The sequence below is a fragment of the Zingiber officinale genome, chromosome 5A (genome assembly GCF_018446385.1).
Source record: "Zingiber officinale cultivar Zhangliang chromosome 5A, Zo_v1.1, whole genome shotgun sequence".
NCBI classification, from domain to species: domain Eukaryota; kingdom Viridiplantae; phylum Streptophyta; class Magnoliopsida; order Zingiberales; family Zingiberaceae; genus Zingiber; species Zingiber officinale.
Genome location: NC_055994.1, coordinates 106,150,042 through 106,172,892, shown reverse-complemented (window position 1 = coordinate 106,172,892; position 22,851 = coordinate 106,150,042). Strand labels below are relative to the sequence as shown.

The 22,851-nt window shown below is 35.9% G+C and overlaps 1 protein-coding gene across 2 annotated transcripts; it reads right to left on the bottom strand.

Moving 5' to 3' along the window:
- Positions 1–1,930: 1,930 nt before the first annotated feature.
- Positions 1,931–5,345, bottom strand: LOC121981335 (receptor-like cytoplasmic kinase 176). Of its 2 annotated transcripts, XM_042533791.1 has the most exons (7): positions 5,131–5,345; positions 4,927–5,005; positions 4,307–4,653; positions 3,986–4,121; positions 3,686–3,828; positions 3,482–3,605; positions 1,931–2,684 (listed from the first exon to the last, which is right to left on the bottom strand). In XM_042533791.1, exons 2-7 carry the CDS (start codon positions 4,955–4,957, stop codon positions 2,224–2,226), a joined length of 1,242 nt encoding a protein of 413 aa, XP_042389725.1. In that variant the 5' UTR covers positions 4,958–5,005; positions 5,131–5,345; the 3' UTR covers positions 1,931–2,223. The 2 variants fall into 2 exon arrangements, with proteins under 2 accessions (XP_042389725.1, XP_042389724.1); XM_042533790.1 differs by having other exon boundaries at positions 4,927–5,344.
- Positions 5,346–22,851: the final 17,506 nt, after the last annotated feature.

Sequence of the window (22,851 nt, the reverse complement as noted above, 5' to 3'; positions counted from 1 at the left end):
GAGGCCCGGTCGAGGTTAGCCTGCGCGACTTCCGAGGGCGTTTGGAACAAAGCTCGATGGAATGGTATCGGGGCGGACGGAGCTTCCACCTGAGTGCCGATCGGGCTCTTGTTCTGGCCCCATATCGAGAGCTGCTCCGGCCGGTCTTCTGGTGCCGCCCGACCGCCTGATGCCGACGTTGCTTGTTGCGCTATCCGATCGGCTTGAGCCTTTTGTTGTTGCTCGACTATCTTGGCTGCTCGCGCTTGGATGAGTGCGTCGAGCTCTTCGGTGGAGAGTGTCACCATGAGTTGGTGTCCAGCTTCTTCCATCTTCTTCACTCGGATTCAAGTGCGTTCCCACAGACGGCGTCAATTTGATCCTGTCCGAGCTCTGAGTCGACGAACACTGGGGACGTGGCGCTCTCCGCTGTCCTTCGGTGTCGAGGTGGACCTCCGGCGAACCTGCAAAGAAGCCGAGCCGGGAGGGGTTTCCCGACGACGACCCTCCGACGCTCAAGTCAGGTAACGAAGAAGCAAGGTAACGTTACTGTGGCTACAGTGATCAAGATTGCATACCTCCGTCGAAGTCTGGGGGTCCTTATATAGGACCCCGGGGAGGCGCGAGCACGCTTCTCGATGCGTGCACGCTTCCCCAAACATACCTCAGTAGGGTTGTGTCAGAAAAGTATGCCTGACGCCATTCCGCAATCGTCCGAGCATATCTCAGATGTGACGGTGGAAGCTTCCACCGTATGATATTCTGTCCGTTCCGGCCGCCGACCATGCTGTTTGTCGACGGCAGGTGTCTCGAGGACGAAGCTACCAATTGTCCTTTTTGTCTCCTAACGCTCTTATCTATTCCCGGGCCGAGTGGACCAGCCGCTCGACGCTCATGGCCTCCGGGAAGCCCTATTCACATGCTCGGCTGGGATTGTGCCTTACTGTCCTGCGGCTCGGCCGAGCGGCCTCCTGTCCGCCCGGCCCCTCGACCTTTTTTTCCTTGAGCATCGGAAACCCGACCCCTGGTCGGGCTGTCTTTCATCCGGTCCGGGAGACCCTTGGCCAGATGTCCGATCAGCCGGTTGCTTGGTCGACCCCGTCACTCCGCTCAGCACGACCTCGAGCTTGACCCTCTTGACCATTGACCTCCACGCGTCGTTGACCTCCCGTCAACGAGTGATCCCCCGTCCTTATCAATGGATCGGTGTTAATTTTTTTTTTAAAAAAAAAAATAGCGTTTAGAATTTAGGATATAGTATTTAGATAAAAAAATAATTTTTTTAAAAAAAATTAACACTAAGTGTTTATGGATGAATATAAATATATCATGACTGAACGCTCTTTCATTACATCATAAAAATTTAGATCTTAGAGAAGTGAATTTTTTTTAAAAATATATTAAACTAGATGCTCCCAGAGTTCATGAATGGTTGTACAGCGCCCCTCGTAATTAAAGTCACATATATTGAAAAATACAAAATTACAATTGAAGATGCCGCTCACATGTCATTTATGTATTTATTTATTTTCAATATTTTATGTATTTATAATCATTGTCAAACTTCGTCCCGGCATCCTCCGACAGTGAGAAGGAAAATCTTTTGATATTCCATTTGTTTCCACCACAAATGCCTAATAAGCCAACCAAGAAAGCAATTTTAATTTCTACACGCCCTCAAAAGTATGTCAACCACTTTTGAAGCAGGTCACAATAGAAATGGTCAACTGAAACCAATTTTAATTTCTACCAGCACTCAAAAGTCAACCACTTTTGAAGGATCAAAGTCACAATAGATATTGTCAACTTATTCTTAATCGCAGACGTTCGCTTCCATTATCTATTGGGAAACTATAGGCTTCACTTGCTCAATAGAAATTGTGAATATGCAATATCATTTTTTTCCTTTCATTTGGTCATGACATTTGTAGTTGCTCTTGATTGAAAGATATTTATCAAAAGAAGATTGCATATGTATCAGTATAAGAACACAATTATTCCATTCTACAAGAATGCATAATCTAACAGATTCGATGACTAATAATTCCAAAATCTACAGATTGTCTCAAGCACAAGATTCCACCACGTCGGCCAATACATAAGCTAAATCAAATGGAAAAAAGTAGTAGCTCCATCTCGTCGGCTAAGGAGTTGCGAGTGTTATAGACTGACGCGCCATTGCAAAGATGATGAACAAGAGAGAGCTGCAAACCATAACTACAACATGAGACTTTAAGGTTTTATTCACTTAGTATAATGAGGGGAAGCTGCAACCATGGGTCGAGCAACTTTCCCATGGGCAATTTCATCTGATCTTCTGCGAGGTGACTTGTGTGAATCATTATAGATGAACTTAGGAGTCGAGTTATGTCCGGCCTGAGGGTTTCGTGGGATGTCTTTAGGATCCTGAAGGCATTCCAGAGCAGTTACCACTTGATCCATGGTTGGCCTGCGCCTTGCATCCATGGATAAGCACTGGATGGCAAGAGTCGCGGCATTTTGTGCTCCTGCAAGAGAGTACTGCCCTCCCAAGCGCGTGTCCAAGACACGGAAGATCCTTCTCTTGCTTGTAAGGTAAGGCCTCGCCCACTCCACCAAATTGTGCTCTCCTGTTGGACGGTTCCTGTCTACAGCGCGTCGTCCAGACAGCAGCTCTAGAAGAACAACTCCAAAGCTATACACATCGCTTTTGGAAGTCAAATGGCCTTCCATTATGAAAATGAAATGAAACCCCAATCAGTACATTTTCATGCTCAAATATCAATCATATACAACATAAAGCTTTGTTAGATCAATTTGTAAAAGCATAAGAAACAGATCAATAAAATAAAATAAGCTCTATCATTGATCCACCCAGTTGATTAACCCATGACATAAATAAATCTATCTTTACTAACTATATTATGTCCAATGTATCCAGCGTAAGAAAATATGGTAATGATATACAACTAAAATTAGAATCATGAAGCTTTAGAAATATAATCTATTTGCTAGCTAGATCGGACTATTGGAAGAAGAGTTGCTCCCTCGTTGAATGAAAAATAATTTCACATCCAATGTGGTGTAGGGACACTGTGTGATCAAGACTTATAAAAAGAAATACTCTTATCTGCAAATCTTGAGTACATCTAGACGCTACATGGTATGAGATATGAGAATAGATAAATCAATATGAGAAATATGACAACTTTTCATCCCAAATTGACCATTTGCCTTAAGAGGATTTGATGAGGTGGGAAAGAAAGTTGGACCCATATTGAAGATTAAAACTTCATGTTATAATTTATTTTCTGATCAAATATATGCACACAGTTTATACTTGATGGAAGATACTACTGTGTGAATAAAATGAGTAAATGGCTAAAAATATTTAGACTTCAGCAAGCCAAAACTAACTAGGCACAAAATGTCTGCAATAATTAGTGCATGAATAATAAACCATATTACTACTTAAACTTCCCTAAACAAGGAGAATAATATACTACAAGTGCAAGAAGATCACCTGTTGCAAGATATTCAGGAGCAGCATATCCATAAGTTCCCATGATCCTTGTAGACACATGACTTTTGTCTCCTGTTGGACCGTCTTTTGCCAATCCAAAATCAGAAAGTTTTGCATTGTAGTTCTGAAATCCATAATTAAAAGAATGAGTGAGAGGTTGTTTCGAATTTGAATGAGAAGAAAAAAATATAGAAAGCCGCTTACTGAATCTAGAAGTACATTAGAAGCTTTAAAATCACGATATATCACTTTTGCCATGTCACTATGCAAAAACGCAAGCCCTTTTGCAGCTCCAAGAGCAATCTTCATACGGAGTTTCCAAGATATTGGTGGAACACACGAACCCCCTGCATCAATGGGAGATGATGAGAAGAATATTCCACCATTACATAGAGATCTATTTATCAGAACAAAGGGTAGAAATCTTTACAGAAGAATGCTGATTACATCTACTTTTCAGACATTGTCTGATGAATAGGATTCTGATAAAATATAAATACTTACTCCTGAAGAGATGGTTCTCTAAGCTCCCTCGAGGCATAAATTCATAGACAAGAAGTCGTTGCTCATCCTCTAAGCAATATCCAATAAGCTTTACAAGATGAGGATGAGACAATTGACCAAGGAAATTCACCTCTGCCTACAAGGTTTGCGGGACTTCAGAAAAACAAACAACCACTGACATAGTTTATGATCTATTGCAGAACACACAGCAGGATTACTAACAATCTCACATGTGTTGTTCATAATTATAAGAGTCATACATAATGCAGGCAGTAAGTAAATCCAGCAGAAGGATCGCATGCACCAGAAAATGACACTCACCAACCATTCTCTGTGACCTTGAAAACTTTCCTGGTTGAGCTTCTTCACGGCAATGACCACACCACTGCTAGGTCTTGATGGTGTCAACGTCTGCTCATCGATCCATCCCTTGAATACCGAACCGAAGCCTCCCTCCCCGACTACATTGTCTAGTTTAAAATTTCTAGTGGCTGTTCTCAGTTCATTGAAGGTAAAGCTCTTTACATTTGCTGACAACAAGATTTCCCCCTCACAGCGGGGAGTGAGAGGCCCAGACGCTGCAGAGACCTTGCTGCTAGAACCACTTAGCTTCTTGACATCTCTGTTATTTTTGCTATAGTTCAACCCCAAGCACAAAGTTGCGTCTCCTACAAAATTAAATCGAGAGCACAAGAAGGTGTCAGACGCTCCAATGAATCCCTAAATGGCTCATCTTACAGAATGGAAAAAAGAACAAGATCGAGTAGCAATGAGGAAGCTAACTTAGATGTCAGTTGGTGACAAAGAAGGAACGCCCCCAAAAATCAACAGTTCAACAACAAACTAACCTAGAAATTACGACAAGAATAAGAAATTCTTAAACTTTTGCATCCTACACTACTAGCTGAAGTCCAAAGGTAAGATCTGCCAGGTACTCTCACCGTTTTCCGGAGCGGCCAAGCAATTCCCCATCACAATCTCTCGCACAGCAACTTCTGCTCCGCCTCTTCTCCCCCTTCCCTGCACAGCTCAGCGACAAGGGTCCTGAACAAACCGAACTAAATGCTCCAGCATGCGGGCCACAGCTCGCTAAAACGCGATCTCTCCCTACTGGAGTTCCGACCGGAAGAAAGAGATTCACCGACCTGCCGACCTCCAAATGGGAACCCCTCGGATTCAACAGCGAGGACAGATCTGGCGTCGAGAAAGTAGGCAGAGTACAGGAGAGGCGAAGCCCCGAGGTGGCTCGTTTCTCTTCAACCGCTGCGTGTGTAACTGTGACCACACTGACCATCGACTCTCCCACCTCTGCCGATGTCGACTCCTAACTGTAGAGAAAGGTGGGAGAGGAGCAGGGTCACTTGGGGCTCCTCATGTTCGCGACGAACCACGCATTCCTAAATCTCCATTGGTTTACAGCCACGTGGACCAGAAGGGTCACGGTGCTTCATCTATTGGATCGCTATAACTTGTGTGTGTCGGAGGCAAGCATGGAATGGCAAGATTGCGTGGCGGCATTAATGGCGGGCGCTGGTCCCGGGTACGTGGCAGGGTCGATGCTTATCTAGTACGTGCAGGGGATCACCACCCGGTGGGCAAGCTTTCCAGAAGGATGATAATTAAACCGGAGATCCGACGGCGAGCAACCGGCATCCGGATAACGATCGGGCGGTCGAGGCGACGTTGGCCGGTGGCGAGATGTGGACGCGCGGCCGCCGTGAGTAGGTGGACCACCGCAGCTGTCTCCGGTAGAGTCGCTCGATAAACGACGGCAATTTGAATTTTTAGAAAAAAACAAAAAAAAATTAAAAGAAACGGAGTAATTTAACAAAAGACTGCTGCTGCTGTCAGCTGATCGGCTCCATTGTTGGAATAACTGCAGCATAAAACGATTAACAGTTGAACCAGCTTTGAGTTGAGTGTTGACTTTGTGTTGACCATTGGCATTGTAGTGGTTTTTTTTTAAAAAAAAAAATATTGTTTTCTTACTTCACATGAGAATTTTAAAACCATGATAGCTCAAAGACCAAATTTCTTGGTAAAAAAAATGGATTAGAGAATGATCTACTCTCAATTGTGGTTAGATCATAATTATAATCCGGTCATAATTAATTATGATTTTTTTATAGGTTCATCGTCTCCATCAAATTATAGTTTGAGTCGGAACGGAGAGGCGGATGTCACCCCCTGCTCAACATCCGACAACTTAGACACTTGCACACTTTCGGCACTTCTGAATAGCCTTCGACTGTCCGCTCCGACCCAAACTATAATTTGATGAGGACAATGAACCCATGAAGGGATCACAACCAATTGCGATCGTATCGCAATTACGATCTGGTCGTAATTGGGAGTGGATCATCCCCTAGTCTACTTTTTTATGGACCAGGAGATCTTCTCTTGTATGCCTCGGGTTGCATACGGTGCAGCTGTGAATATCAAACATTTAAGTTTTAAATGCCAGGTGTATGGTAGTGATTTTTTTTTAGTGGAACAAAATATAAAAATAATGGTCGCTTAGATGAGTTTACTTGAGCGCTTCTTGATTTAGTCTTGTGACGATAAAATTTTCTTTTGAGCCGAATCGATCCTCTCTAAAATTAATCAATATATATATATATATATTTGCGGGTTCTCTGATACACATACGCGCATCAGGGCCACCACATGACGGGGTTGCCCCTTCTTGTCACATGGGCATGGGCACACCCCCTCAGGCGCACACCAAAGGCACACAATATATCAACTTGTACATATACGAAAATGATATGTTGGGTGCCTCTCATGTGTGCCCAGTGTATGCGATAAGGAAGGGGGGGGGGGATAGTGGGCTCACATGGGTCACGTATGTTGGGTGTGCATCGGAGTGCCCAATATATCATCATTCTATATATAGGAACTTGTTATGCTGCACCATGGCATATAGGGTGTTGATCCATTGCCCGATAGCTTCCACAACTTAGGCACGTGGTGATCAACCCAAGTGGGTGTGCGTCTCTCAGTCGTGAACGATGTTGTACACAAGACGTGCAACAGATTAGATTCGTGTGTATGTGTATAAAGTCGTGATATCCTGCACGACCTTTTGTCCGCGTCTGTGCGCGACAGACGCTTACAAGCATTTGGAATTGATCCAAGCACCTTGAGCATTGCTTTTACTATTTTTCTTAAATCCTAAATATTATATTCCAAATTCTAAGTCTTACACCCTAATTTAAAAAAAAAAACAAATACACACTCAAAATACTATACCATAAATATTAAATCCTAAATTTTAAATTCTAAACTCAAAGCTTAAAAAATAAACAATAAATTGTGCACCCTAAATTTATATACTATACCCGATGAGCGTCAATTCTTTTTTATTTTAATTTTTTTTAGCTTGAACATCATAGTTCAATCCTTGAATCTTAAAAACAAAATCTAATTGTCTTAACCTAGAACTAAAAATAAATAAATAAATATACTAATAGCATACTGAGACACTTCGAATCAATTCAAGACGTCTCAGTTGCGAAAAACAAAAAAAAAAGACTAAAAACAATTGAGGTGTCTCGAATCGATTTAAGGTGTCTCAGTCACACACAAACGCACTGGGAGAGTCAGACATTATATCATTCGTGTATATATATATATATATATATATATATATATATATATCGGAAGTGATTTGGCCATCTCACTACACTCACGATCCTAGTGTGGGTGCCCATGGGAGGTGTCCAATATAACACTCCCTTATATATATACAACAACGATATGCTAGGCGCCCTACATGCATACCATCGCTGAGCGCCTGAGTGCATATGGGCTTTCAGGAGCCCCGTTGTTCTTAGGCGCCTAGCATGAACACCCACGGGTGTAGCATAACACCTGTTAAAAATGGAATTTTTAAAATATTAGCAGATAGAAAGTTGAAATATTATATATATATATATATATATACTAGTTAAAATACAATAAAAAATAATACATATATAATGACTCGGATTCAATGAATTAAAAAATAATACATATAATAACTTCATAGAATCATAGGTACAGGGAACATATACTACATATACTAATTTTGCTCCTACGACTGTAGTATTACACTTGAAAGGAGTAATAATAGAATTTCGGTTTAAATCCTAAATAAGATGAATATATTAGAAGTTAACTTTTGAGCAAGCATATATAAGTTATATTTCGGATTTGCTCGGTAGGTGAATTAGAAGAGAAGATCACTCCAAGATTAATTAACACTTGAACACCTAGATTATCAAAAAAAAAAAAAAGAAACATATATGAATTTTTACTAATAAATATATATAGACCAATTTAGGTTCAGATAGTAGTTTTGATCAAAATTGCTACATGACCCTATACTCATCTAAATTAGAAAAAAAAAAACATATAAAGACTCCAGAGGATCAAAGAAATGCGTCATACTGTTTATTTGTGAAGTTAGAAGTCTTCAAGACTCCATAAGGTTCAAAGAACATATATAAGTGTTTATTTGTGAAATTAGATTCGTTAATTAGATCCATGTAACAATTGAACAAAATTGATGCATAACTCTAAACAAGTATAAATAAAGGAACATTGTGACTCTGAGAGCTATAAGGAACTCATAAGAATGTTTGTTTGTGAATCTAGAGAATTTTAAAAGTATATAATAGTTTTGTCCAAAATTATTGCATGGATCTAAAGTAGTCAAAATCTAAAAATATATATAACAACTCCAAAAGATAAATTGTATTCTATGTAATAATTTTGAATAAAAATAACAAATAACTCTAGAAAAGGAACACATATAGCAACTCTAGAGGGTTCAAAGAATGCATAAGTACATACTTGTGTGTATTTAGAGCACTTTAAGATTATGTAATAGTTTAACTAAAATTATTAGGTAGACCTAATAAACTAGTCAAAATTGAAATATATATACATATAGAGAAAGAGAGGGTGTGTGTAGGGAACACAGATTTGTTTATTTATGAATTTAAACTAGATTAAATCCGTATGATAATTTTGTTCAAAACTATTGCATGACCCTAAAATGATCTAAATTGGAGAAAGAAGACATATAGTAACTCTAGATATTTCAAGAAAAACATAGGAGTGTTTGTTTGAAAATCATATAACAACTTTGCTATTACATCGATCTAAAGTCTTAACTAGTTAACATTTGTAAAGGGGGAAAAAAAGAATGTCATAAGGTCCAATAACGCATATGAGTACTTGTTTTTGAAAATTTAGATTTATTTAACAATTTTGTTCAAAATTGCTATAAAATCCTAAGTTAGTCTAATTGGAGAAGGAAAACATGTAGGACTCTATAGAGAATCTAAGAAATATATAGGAGTGCTTGTTTGTCAAATTTATTTGATTTAAGACCATAGACCATGTAACAACTTTGCCCAAATTACCATAGGGCAAAAATAAAAAGGACGTCCCTTTTTTAATGAATCGTTAAAGGGATGTTCTATGTTGATTTATAATCAAAAGGGTGCTTCACCCCTATAAAATGATATAACTGTCCTCTACTAAAAAATAGCAGTTTATTCTCATTATTATCTCTCTCCTATTTTTTTCCAACCTAAATTGACGCATTGAAGCAACTACGAACTCGCAGCTGCTACAACTAAGTTGTTACATAGTTGTAAAAGTTACAGTTTAGTAGATGGTACAAATATGGAAAATAAAAATAAAACTAAAATTGTTCGCTTAGAAAAATATTTAAATGATGTTTTTTTAGTTTGAAACCTTGCCATTACGGGTTCCACCCCATAAAAAATTATAGATATTTGAACGAACTTTGATTTGATATATTGTGCATCCCATGATTCAATGTGAGTCAAAACTTATAACCTCTCAAAGTTTAAGGTTTAACATTCCCGTTGTAGTAGCTACAAAATTGAGATGTCACACAGCTATAACAGCAGTTGTAACAGCTACGAAATCATAGATGTTATAACATGAAAGTTAAATCCTAAACTTTGAGAGACTATAACTTTTAACTCGAGTTGAACCATATGATGCACAATTTCTCAAATCGAAACACATTCAGAGATCTTCGATTTAACACATTGTGCATCTTGTGGTTCAACCTAAATCAAAAGTTATGACCTTTCAAACTTATAACTTGTAGTTATAGCAACTACGATTTCGTAACTACTACAATGTGTATACTAGATAAAATTTGATAGATCATAACTTTTAACTCTAATTGAATCACAAGACTCACAATATATTAAATTGAAGATCTTAGAATGATTTTCAATTTGATATATTGTGTGTCTTGTGGTTCAATCCAAATCAAAATTTATAACCTTTTAAAATTGAACTTCTAGTTATAGCAACTATGAAATTGTAACTACTAGAACTATAAATTATAATTTTGAGAAACTGCAACTTTTGATTCTGATTGAATCACGGATGAACAATATGACAAATCAAAGATTTTTGAATGAGCTTCAATTTGATATATTGTACATCTCGTGATTTAATCTAAGTCAAAAGTTATGATCTTTCAAAGTTTAAGATTTAATATTCACGTTATAGTAGCTATGGTTGTATAGCTACTGCGTGACATCTCTATTGTACTAGTTATAAAACGTACCTGATACAATATGAATGTTAAACCTTAAACTTTGAGAGATCATAATTTTTGACTCAGTTGAACCACAAAACCTTCAATATATCAAATCAGAGTTCGTTTAAATATCTATAACTTGTTATGGGGTGGGAACCCATTACGACTAGGTTTTAGGCTTAAAAAATATCGTTTAAATTTTTTTTGGAGACTTTGAGTAATTTTAATCTTAATTTTTTTACCATATTGTAGTAACTACGATTAGCTGCTATAATTGTGTGGCAGCTCGGTTATAAAAATTACAATACCTTAGCTACTATAAATGTGTAGCAGCTACGCTACGACCTCATAGCTGCTACAACTGTGTAGCAGCTATGCTATGACTTCATAGTTGATACAACTATGTAGCAGCTATGCTACGGCTTCATAGCTACTATAACGCATTAATTTAGGCATAAAAAATAGGAGAAAAATAATAATGGAAATAAACTACTACTTTATAGTGAAGCAGTTATGTTATTTTACAGGAGTATGATGCCTTTTTAATAATAAATCAACATAGGGCATCATTTTGACAATTTGTTAAAAAAAAAAAGCCATCCTTTTGACTTTTGCCCGTTACTATATTGACCTAAAATAATTAAATTTTAAAAAAATCATAAAATTATTTTTACATTCTTAACACAATAAAATAGCTAATTTGGTCAAGCCAAGATACTTTAGCCGAATTCTTTAACGATAAAAACTTAGTCATTTAAGATCATAGTTGAATTTCTTAAAGTATTCTGAATTCAGTCGGGGTGCTCAAATAGTCAATTTAGACACTTTGTGTTTATTATGGTGTTTGTTCAAAACAGCTAGAGATCATCCAAATTGCTAATGAGATCATAAATGAATTTTTGAAGCATTATATGCATTTAGTAGGAGGTCTTATATATCTAATTTAGATAGTTTATGGTCATTAAAGTGTTTTAACCAAAATACTTTGATTCTCATAAACTATCTAAATTAATCATCTATGGTTATGGATGAATTTCTTGAAAGTGTCAGCGAGAGGTCTTAGATTGCAAATTTAAATAGTTTAAGGTCATTTAAGTATTTTTAATTTTCACTCAAATACCTTAATGCTAAACTATTCAAATTGATCATCAAGGGTCATAAATTACTCAAAGCATCTTAGACTCAATGAGAGGTCTTACGTAGTAAATTTAGACATTTTAGGGGCATTAAGTTGTTTCTGTCTAAACATGTCTAAATGGAATATTTGAGGTCATGAATAAATTTGTTGGAGCATCATTTACATAATGAGAGGTCTTAGATAGACAATTTGAACAGTTTAAACTCATAAACATCTTAATAGTCATAAACTATCTAAATCATCTAAAATAATAGATTCCTTGAAGCATTTGAACTCAACTGGAATCTACATTCAATTTGAAACATCTGTAAGAATGACTCACTTTGGGTTGGGATTTCTGTACATATTTAATTGTTCAGATGCGCAACAGGAAAAATTAGATTAAATGATTTTTAAAAAAATAATCACAACAAAATAATTTTATTTAGATCGATCAAATGATCTTATTTAATTATAAGAATTTCTATAAATTCTCTTATAATTAACAAGCAAACATTATAATATTTTATTTACAATTCTAAAAAAAATTAGAATCATTACCGGATATCTTTTGAATCTTGAATTTGTATCTAAGATTTGCAAGTCGCCGGAATTCTTTCAACACCACGATCTTCCTCACCAATTCTTCAAATCAACTGATGGACAAAAGTGTGAGCTAACTTTCTTAACTTTTCTCACAAATCAACTATAGAATTTTTCACAAAAAATTCTCTTATAATTCAACAAGCAAACATTTACCGAGAGAGGGGGATATGTATTATATAGTATATGAGAGAAGGGAACGTGTATTATAAAGTGGAAGAGAAAGAGGGGGACATGTATTATAAAGGGGGAGAGAAAAAAGGGGAACATGTATTATAAATTTTGTGAGAATATTTATAATATTACCAAATATTTGATTTTTTTTCCTTTTTTATATTTTATTTGTAACCAAATTACAAATAGAATTTTTCCTCTAGTTTAAATAATAAACAATTTTATTATTTAATAAATTTTGTGAGAATAAATAATTAATCAAAGTAATTATTTAAGAGTATCCATCATACGAATATGGTTTAGGGACCATGGACCCATAATTTCAAGCTCCAATAAATTTAGATAAAATTAATTAAAGCTCTTTAATTAATTATCTAATTTATTATCTCCAAGATTATTCCACTAAAATCCGGAATTGCACTCTTTAGAATTATGGAACATGTTTACCCAAAAGATTTGAACAGTCCATTGATATAATCATTACATGTCGATCAACCCTCCGCTTATAGTTCACAAACAGAGTTGGGTGAAATTATCGTTTTACCTCTTTGTTTGTATATAAAATTTTAAATACCATTAACTCACTAGTGAACAGTTAATTCATAATCTAATTATGAATTAAAATGCTCAAACTGTTCAGTGTTAGAATCAACACTCAAGAGAACCATTTTAGCATCCTTTCGAAAGTTACGAATTCCATATCTATAAATCATATTCCCTGCTGAATGTATAACTGAGTCTCCAAAATATAAGTGTTACGCCTATTATTAATATAGGTTTTAACAAACAAATCAACAAACCTATTAATACAAATAATGAGTCTATGACTACTCAGGATTTAGATTGATGTACATATGATCATCTTAGTGATGTTAATTTGAGTCTTTGTAATGGTATTTTAAACATAGACACTTAAATAATATCTGGTTCTTGTCCTATATAATCATATTATATAAAATGTCTCTGCTTAATGTCACTACACTGACTGTCTGGATAAGACTATCATATTCATAATGTAAGCAAACTTCATTAATGATTACTAATTAAAGATCCATACTTTAATCAACCATGACATTTTAAATATATTATCAATTATTTTAATCCTCTTGTATATAACAATCTTATATACTAAAATCATAGTTACAATAATATATTATGGATTTTATATAGATATTTATTTTTATATAAGTAAACATAAAACAATCAAATAATAAAATAAATGCTTCTTTTATTTAATTCAGCAATTAATAGTAAATATCTGTTTTACGGGCATATTCCCAACAAACTCCCACTTGCCCTAAAGAAGATGAGACATATCTATAAGACTCATTCCCTCTAAGTGACCTATAAATATATTTTTAGGTAACATTTTAGTGAACGGATCTGCAAGGTACTCTTTCGACACTATATTCATAACGTTGACATCTCCTCAACGTACAATCTCCTTGAGGAGATGGTACTTTCTTTCTATGTGCTTGCCTCTTTTATGACTCTGTGGTTCTTTTAAATTTGCCACAACCCCACTGTTGTCACAATACAGGGTTCATGGTTTATCCATATCTAGAATTATTTCCATATCAGAGTAGAACTTTTTCAGCCAAACTGATTCCTTAGCGCTTCACAAGCTACTATGTATTCAGCTTCCATGGTAGAGTCTGCTATGCCGGATTGTTTAATACTTCTCCAAACAACTGCTCCTCCACCAAGAATAAATATTGATCCAGACGTCAACTTTCGAGAGTCCTTATCTGACTAGAAGTCAGAATCAGTATGTCCCTAGGAGTTCAAGACTCCTCATGAATAAACAAGCATATAGTTTCTTGTTCTTCGAAGGTACTTGAGAATATGCTTTATTGCAACCCAATAATCTAATCCTGGGTTTAACTAGTACCTGTTGGATCGCGGCGACCGGCTAGAAGGGGGGTTGAATAGCCTAAAAAAAATAAAACGAAAATCCTTCTCGACTTTTCTTAAACTAACACTTGCAAAATAGAAAAGCGATAAACTAAAATAGAAAGTAGAGGCACAAGGATATTTTACTTGGTTACAACCGAGAAGGTTGTTAATCCAAGGAAGTTGTCGCACTAAATACTCCTTCAGGCGGAGAAGCCTCTTACAGTAGTGAAGCACAAAAACAAAGAAGCTAATCTAGAAATGAAGTGTACAAGTGTTGGAAATGAATTGCTTGAGATGAATTGAAGCTTCTGGATCAATGCTGTATTTATAGCCTTGGTCAGGGTGCCCCGAAGTGTTCCGAGCGCCCTGAGGGGATAAAACTTTATCCCCAACGCACATCTCTTGATTTGACCGAGATCTGAATATACTTTCGATCCGGGCGCCCAGAAGGGTTCCGGGCGCCCCGAACAGTTCCGGGTGCCCCGGGTGGGAAAGTTAACCTCGTTGACTTTTTCAGCCCGAGTCTTCTGCTCTGGCTCCGTTCGCCTCAGTCCGAGTCTTCCGCTTGCTTGGGTGATCTCTGCCATCCGGAATAGGGTTCACCCAAACCCAACTTCCTATCTTCTCGAGCAGGCTTTCGCTCCGGCTTCTCGTCCCTCGGAATCGTCGCGTGCTTCCTTCTCGTCCGCTAGCGTACTCATCCGCAGTCTTCGTCCCTTGATCGCACCCCGTGCCGATTTTCTCGCTAGCTGCGTCTCTTGCTCCCCGAGCAGTCTTCCGCTCCGGCTTCTCGTCCCTCGGAACCACCACACGCTTCCTTCTCATCCGCCGGTGTACTCTTCCACAGCTGCTCGTCTCCCGAATGCACCGCGTGTCGTCCTTCTCGCCAGCTGCGTCTTCCGCTCGACTACCTGTGCTCCTAAGCTCCTGCACACTGAAACACAAGGTTAAAAACCGACAAGATCTAACTTAACTTGTTGATCACACCAAAATAACCTTGGGGTTCCAACAATCTCCCCCTTTTTGATGTGAGCAACCCAAGTTAAGCTAGGGTAAATAGACATAAAAAGTAAACTAACTAATTTTGTAATAAAGTGCAAAAAGATAGAAAAAGATAGAATTTTAATTTTGGTCTGCCTCCTCCTAGACTTATACTTTTTCTTCTCCCCCTTTGATCCCATAAAAAAATGGGGTTCAAAGAAAAACTCTAAGGGAAAAAATTTGTAACTTTGAAAAATTTTGCAATAATTTTCAATGAAAAAAAATGTTCTAAGTTAAAAGATTTCTAAGTGAAACTTTAAGTAAGAAAATTTTAAAAAAATTCTGACTTAGGAAATTTTGCAAAAATATTTTTTGAAAACTTTTTCTAAGTAAAAATTTAAGCAGAAATTTCTAATTTTAGAAGAACTTTTAATTTATTTTTCTAAGTAAAAGTTCTACGCAAAAAAAAAATTCTAAGAAGAAAAAAATATTTAAAAGACTTTTTAAAGCATTATTAAATGTCAACCATAATGCTTTATCAGAAAGTTAATTAAACATTTTATTTCAATATTTTGACTTCCAGGTTGTGACGAGGCACTAGGACTTCTTGGTTATTGGAGCAACAACCACTTTATTAGACAAAGCGTCATAAAGAAACTCACTATTTAATTTTCTCGCTGAAAATGCTAAATTTGATTAAAATTTAGATTAAGCAAGATTTAGAAACCTAATATAAGTTCCAGCCAACTGGATTAACTAAAAATTCCTTAGGGACATATTTCTTTGAAATATTTCTAATTTGTCCCTTATAATATCTAAAATACCAATTTAAATTGTTAAATTTTCTAACATTGGTATTAGATGAACATGTATGGTTTTTCAAGTTATTTACTTTTACTTTTAAATTATCATTTTCTACTTTTAATTTTCCATTATCTAATTTAATTCTGTCGAATTCTTCTATTGGGCAAGATTTAGTTAATATTATTTTTAAATTCTTAATTTCTTTTTCTAATTTACAACAATTCTTAGTTAACAATTTAATAAACTTAAATAGTTCATCAGGAGGAAGAGATCATATCTGACTTACCTTATCGATCTCGTTGTCCGTTTCTCCCCCTGAACTGCTGCTATCTTCCGATGTGGCTCCCCCTTCATCGATGCTCTCGATGCCCATTTCGAAAGAGCTTGAATAACAGTCATCGTCTTGATGACTCGCCATTAATGCAAGTCCGAAGAAAGCCTTGACTTCCTATTCGGATGACGTATCGTCCCACGTCGCCTTTAGGACCTTGCGCTTTTGGGCAGGCTTCTTACCTTTATCCTTGTCCTTGTTCTTTAGCTTGGGGCAATTGTCCTTGACGTGCCCTTCTTTGTCGCAGTGGTAGCAGCGGATGGTCCTTTTCTTTCTACCCTACGGATGGTTAGTTTTTTTAGACTTACAAAGATTCTTGAATCGTCTTACCATCATTATCATTTCCTCGTCATTGAGAGAAGACTCCGACTCAGGTTTGTCTTTCAATGCTTTAAGGGCGATGTTGTTCTTGGGCTCCATCGTACCTGCACATCTTGATTCGTGCACTTCAAATGTCGAGAATAATTCTTCCAAAGTAATTTTTCTAAATCTTTAGAAATATAAAAAGCATCTACTAGTGATGCCCATTTCGTATTTCTAGGAAAAGAGTTTAGTGCGTACATGAGCGAATCTCAATTACTTACCTTTTCTCCGAGATTCAAATTCCGGTGATGATTTCTTTAATTCTCGAGTGCAGATGCGCGACTATCTCGTCTTCCCCAAGTCGCAAGTTGGTGAGCTGGTTGCGGAGTAAATCTCGTTTTACGAGCTTAGCTTCGGATGTTCCTTCGTGCAGCTCAAGGAATTTCTCCCAAAGTTCCTTCGCGGAGTCGTAGTTCCCGATTCGGTTTACTTCTTATGGCGGAAGAACTGTTAGTAGATGGTTTTGGTGCGGTTAGCACTAACGGTTTAACTTAAGTTTTGATGAATGATAAAATAGATTAAGTTAGTTTCATTGTTATCTAACACTCTGAACGAGTGTACAGGAGAAGCCCAGACAAGTCAACAGGCTGACCTGACATCTGGCACGAAACCCAGCTAGGTCGACGGGCCGACCGAATAGCAAGCACGAAATCCACACGGGTCGACGGGCTAACTAGACATTTTGGCACGAAGTCTAGCTAAGTCGACGGGCTGACCAGATAGCTGGCACGAAGCCTAGATAGGTCAAAAGGCTGATCGGACATCTGGCAGGTAAGTGAAGGTAAGTCACTAGAGGGGAGTGATTGTGAGGACGCATTCCCGGGAGGGGAACATTAGGCATCGATCCGACTTAGATTCATTTCGGATACCTAAGTCGAGATCGTGGCTAGATTCCGGTCTTGAGGAGACAGAATCTAATTACTATTCTTTTTTGATCATAAACTGTGCTAACACTCTGTTTTGCAGGATATTTTGCATTTATGCTTCGGAGTAACATTTTCTTGCATGGAAATGAAGTTGCTGGAAAATGGAGTCCGGGCATTCGGAAGGGATCCGAGCGCCCGGAATGCAAGTTTTATCCACAACGTCGCTTCATCACGTGTAGTGCCCTGGTTGGCTTGGGTACATCATATTCAGGGCGCCTGAAGGGATCTAGGCACCCCGAACCTCCTATATAAGGAGGGTAAAGGCTGGAGTCAAAGAACAACAACGAATGATCTGCTCTCCTGTTCTCCTGCGACACTGCGAAGGCTCTTCAACAAGTTTTGTTTTCTTATTATTCTCTTATTGTCGGTTTCTTTTCCTTTACTAAAATTCCTATACTACATTTGTAAGAATATTTCGAATTATTAGTAATTGCCCAACGAAAGCACTCAATGAGTGCGGGCCTTGAAGTAGGAGTCGACATAGGCTCCGAACCAAGTAAAAGATTACTTGTGTTAGCGTTGCTCTCTTTTTGTTTTTCTTTTTCCGTTGCGTGCTTACTCTATGATATTTTTAAATTGCTATTTACCCCCCTCCTCTAGCGAAACTCATCAATCCAACAAGTGGTATTAGAGTAGGTACCGCTCTAATTTGGTGCAACCACCAATCAGACAGGGTGATTTTTTTTCTATTTTTTTGGTTCATTTTTTTTGTTTTCAATTTTTCATCATATTCTAAACTGGTAGTGTTACCTTTTTAGAATTTTTTTCACAATTAATCTGAATTGGTGCAACACCAATTCAGTTTTTAGTTTTCTTTTATTTTATTCCACACTACTAATCCAAGACCTAGTCTTGGGACCTTTTTTTGTCTATTTGTTTACTTGTGTGCAAATTAAAATGTCTCAAATCGAATGCTTCAGCACAGTACGCCCTCCCCTATTCAATAGGGATGATTTTCCGTACTGGAAGAAGCGAATGGAGGTATACCTGAAGACCGATTTCGACCAATGAATCAGCGTCACCAGAGGCTACAAAGTACCGGTCGACAACTCCGTAATACCATTGGACCCAGAACAGTGGACTCCAGACATGAAGAAAAAAATCATCAACAAACTTCATAGCGCTCAACACGCTACAATGCGGACTGACGAAGGAAGAGTTGAACCGAGTTGGACCGCACCAGAATGCGAAAGAACTATGGGATAAGTTAATCGAGCTACACGAAGGAATGAGCGACGCCAAGGTAATGAAACACAATCTTCTTTTAAATAAGTTATTTAATATTAAAATGTAGGAAGGAGAAACGACGAGTCAGCTTCACGCGAGGATCAAAGACATCCTCAACGGACTCCACGCGATAGGCCATCAAATGGAGAATCGCGATCTAATCAGGTATGCGTTAAGCACTTTTTCGTGTAATACTTTGTGGGCATCTATCGTGGATGCCTACAAAATTTCAAAAAATTTATCTAAACTAAAATTAGACGAATTATTTTGTGAATTACAATTACATGAGCAAACTAACGCCGGGATCGAGAAAGGTATTGCCTTATTTGCAGGTTCCTCCAAGGAAAGAACGAAGACTAAGTCTGAACATGAAGATGACTCTGACCAGGATTCTAAAGACGAAGAGTAGCTGGTGAACCTGGTAAGGAAAATGTTCACCAGGAGGAAGAAGAGCTTCAACAAAAAGGACCTACAAAATATCAACTCCCCAACCGAATGTAGGAATGTGACCTGCTTCGGGTGCAACAAGAAGGGTCACTACAAGAACGAGTGCCCGAGGTTGAAGAGCGACAAGACGAAGACATCCAAAAAGAAAGCTCTCAAAGCAACCTGGGACGACTCCTCATCAGAAGAATCAGAGGCCTAAGATCAGAAGCACCAGAGTCACCTCGCACTGATGGCCCTCGAAGAAGAATCGGAGGAAGAATCGGACGACGGATTCGAACCCAAATTGAGCCATGAGTCCGTACTCGTTTCCGAAGGTCCCGAAGAGGTACACTTTAATTTAAATAGAAAGTTCTTTAAAATTATTTCATGTCTAAATAAGAAATTAATTACAATAGAAAATGAAAACAAATTGCTCCTTGAAGAGAATCAAAATCTCAAGGAACAAATCACAAATTCAAATCCAACTCAAGACTTAACACTTGAGGAGGAAAATTTATCACTAAAAATAGAAATTAATAAATTAAAAGATCTCTCAAAAAAATTTACAACAATATCTAAGAATTTAGATCTAATTTTAAATAATCAAAAAGTAATTTACAACAAAACTGGACTTGGCTACAAGTCAAGTTCCAATAAAACATTTAAATCGTTAATAACCCAACACAAACAATCAAGTAAAGCTTGGGTTCCGAAAGGATGCTTAACCAAGCAAGTAGGACCTAACCAATACTACATACCCAAAGAAAAAATATATTATGTAAAATAACAAACTACAAACCTAGTAAACCAAAAACCTAAAACTCAAAAATAAAGGCCAATAATTCAGGAGAGGTTCCAGAATAACTGGCACCTTCAAAAATAATCTACCCGACAGGGTAATCAAAACTAACATACCCGGTAGGGTAATTAGGATTACTTAGAAAGTGACCAAATTTAACTTGACCTATGGTACTGGTGAAGTTTTGGATGATAGTATGTTAGGGAAGCTTAGTCTATGCATGTCTAGGAAGATATGACTTCAACTTGGTGCATTTGGCTAAGTGGAACTAACCGAAACTACCCTTTATGGATTATAACCAGTTAGACCAACGTTTTGTATTAAGTTCAGTGGATAGGACTATTTGAAAAATCTCAAAGGTATGGTTACTCTAATGATGTCCAAGTGACTCACCATAGCCCAGAAGTTTATCCAAAAAATGTCTATTTGTTGAGCCCAAAGCTAAACCTGAATCTAACATAAAGTCAAACAAAACCCTAAAACTAAACCTAATTCATCTCACAAAATTATAGGACTCTCTGATTGAAAACGTAGATCGGGTGAGATGACTAAGGACTCAATTAAATAAAATTCAATTAAAATTAATTAAATTAAATTAACTAAATTAAATTAAATTAAATTAAAAATTAAAATTAAATTAATTTAAAAAATTCTTTTAAAAAAAACTTTTAAAAATTATTTTAAGAATTCTTTTAAAACTTTAAAAATTCTTTTAAAAACATTAAAAATTATTTTAAAAACTCTTTTAAAAACTTTAAAAATTATTTTAAGAATTCTTTTAAAAAAACTTTAAAAATGATTTTAAAAAAAAATCTTTTAAAAACTTTAAAAAATTATTTTAAAAACTTTTAAAAATTATTTTAAGAATTCTTTTAAAAACTTTAAAAATTATTTTAAAAAAATTTATTTTAAAATTTTTAAAAAATATTTTTAACACTTTTTTAAAAACTTTAAAAATTATTTTAAAACTTTTAAAAATTATTTTAAAAATTCTTTTAAAAACTTTAAAAATTATTTTAAGAACTCTTTTAAAAACTTTAAAAATTATTTTAAAACTTTTAAAAATTCCTTTAAAAACTTTAAAAATTATTTTAAAAACTCTTTTAAAAACTTTTAAAATTATTTTAATTTTTTTAAAAAAAAATCTTTTAAAAAATTCTTTAAAAATTATTTTTAAAACTTTAAAAATCATTTTAAAAAAACTTTAAAAATTATTTTAAAAATTCTCTTAAAACCCTAAATAATAATAATAATAATAATAATAATAATTTCATGATTAGTCTTACCTAAACAAAATTGGAATCAAAACATAGGCTAACCTTTAACCCCTACTTATTGTAGGAAATAAAGTGGATCTTGGACAGTGGTTGCTCCAAACACGTGATTGGGGATCACACCAAATTCACACAACTTACCTACAAAAATTTAGGAACAATTGTCTTTGGAAACAATGACAAACTTAAGGTAATTGGTATAGGTAATATTGAGCTTAAAATTGACTTCATTATTACAAATGTTCTACTTGTTGAAATTTCAAGTATAATCTCCTAAGTATCAATCAATTGTGTGGCACTAGGTATAAGATTATATTCTTATCTTCGGAATGCTTAATCAAACACTTAGATAATCCTAAGATAAGTCTAAAAGGGTTTAGAAAAGATAACATCTATGCAATTAACTTAACCACTTCTTCAATTAAGTGTTATTTAACACAAAAAGAAGAAACTTGGTTATGACATAGAAGAATGTCACACACAAATTTCATAAATATAAGCAAATTAAATGGATTAGTTAAAGGTTTACCAAAATTACCTAACTTAGACTTAACAATATGTAATGGTTGCCAACAAGGTAAACAAACAAAATCTACTCACAAACCAACTAATTAAACTCAAATCGACTCAATACTAGAACTTTTACACTTAGACTTATTTGACTCTCATGGGGTCAAATCAATAAATGACAGTTTATATTGTCTAGTAATAATAGACGACTATTCTAGGTTCACTTGGGTAAAATTCTTAAAAAATAATGATGAAACTTTTGAAATTTTTACAAACTTTTGCAAACAAGTTGGAAATGAAAAGGATATTAAAATTAAAAGAATTAGGAGTGACAATGGGGGAGAATTTAAAAATCATAACTTTAATAAATTTTATCTTGAAAATAGATATCATCACGAATTTTCGTGTACTAAAACTCCCCAACAAAATGGAATAATAGAAAGAAAAAAATAGAACTTTACTTGAAGCCTCTAGAACTATGCTGAATGAATATAATTTACCCAAATACTTTTGGGCAGGAGCTGTCAGTACAGCTTGCTATGTACAAAATAGAAAAACACTAAATAAAATATATAACAAAACTTTTTTCGAAATATATTATAATAAGTAACCCAATATAAACTATTTTAAAGTATTTGGGTGTCCAACCTTTATCTTAAACACAAGAGAACACTTAGGAAAATTCTCCTCTAAAGTAGAAGATGGAATCTTTGTAGGATACTCCCTAAACAATAGGGGGTACAGAATATATAATAAGGTTACATTAAGAATTGAAGAAACTACTAATGTAAAATTTGAGGAATCCAAACAAAACCTAGAACAAACCCAACCTCAACCAATTGAATTTATTCAAGAAAA

What these genes read in the sequence shown, in the direction of transcription:
- LOC121981335 (XM_042533791.1), bottom strand. Translation starts at nt 4,957, where the DNA reads ATGGGGAATTGCTTGGCCGCTCCGGAAAACG. An exon ending in CTAATGTACTTCTAGATTCA is followed by an intron (nt 3,606 to 3,685) that starts GTAAGCGGCTTT and finishes TATGGATTTCAG; the next exon opens with AACTACAATGCAAAACTTTC. An exon ending in TCCTGAATATCTTGCAACAG is followed by an intron (nt 2,685 to 3,481) that starts GTGATCTTCTTG and finishes TCATAATGGAAG; the next exon opens with GCCATTTGACTTCCAAAAGC.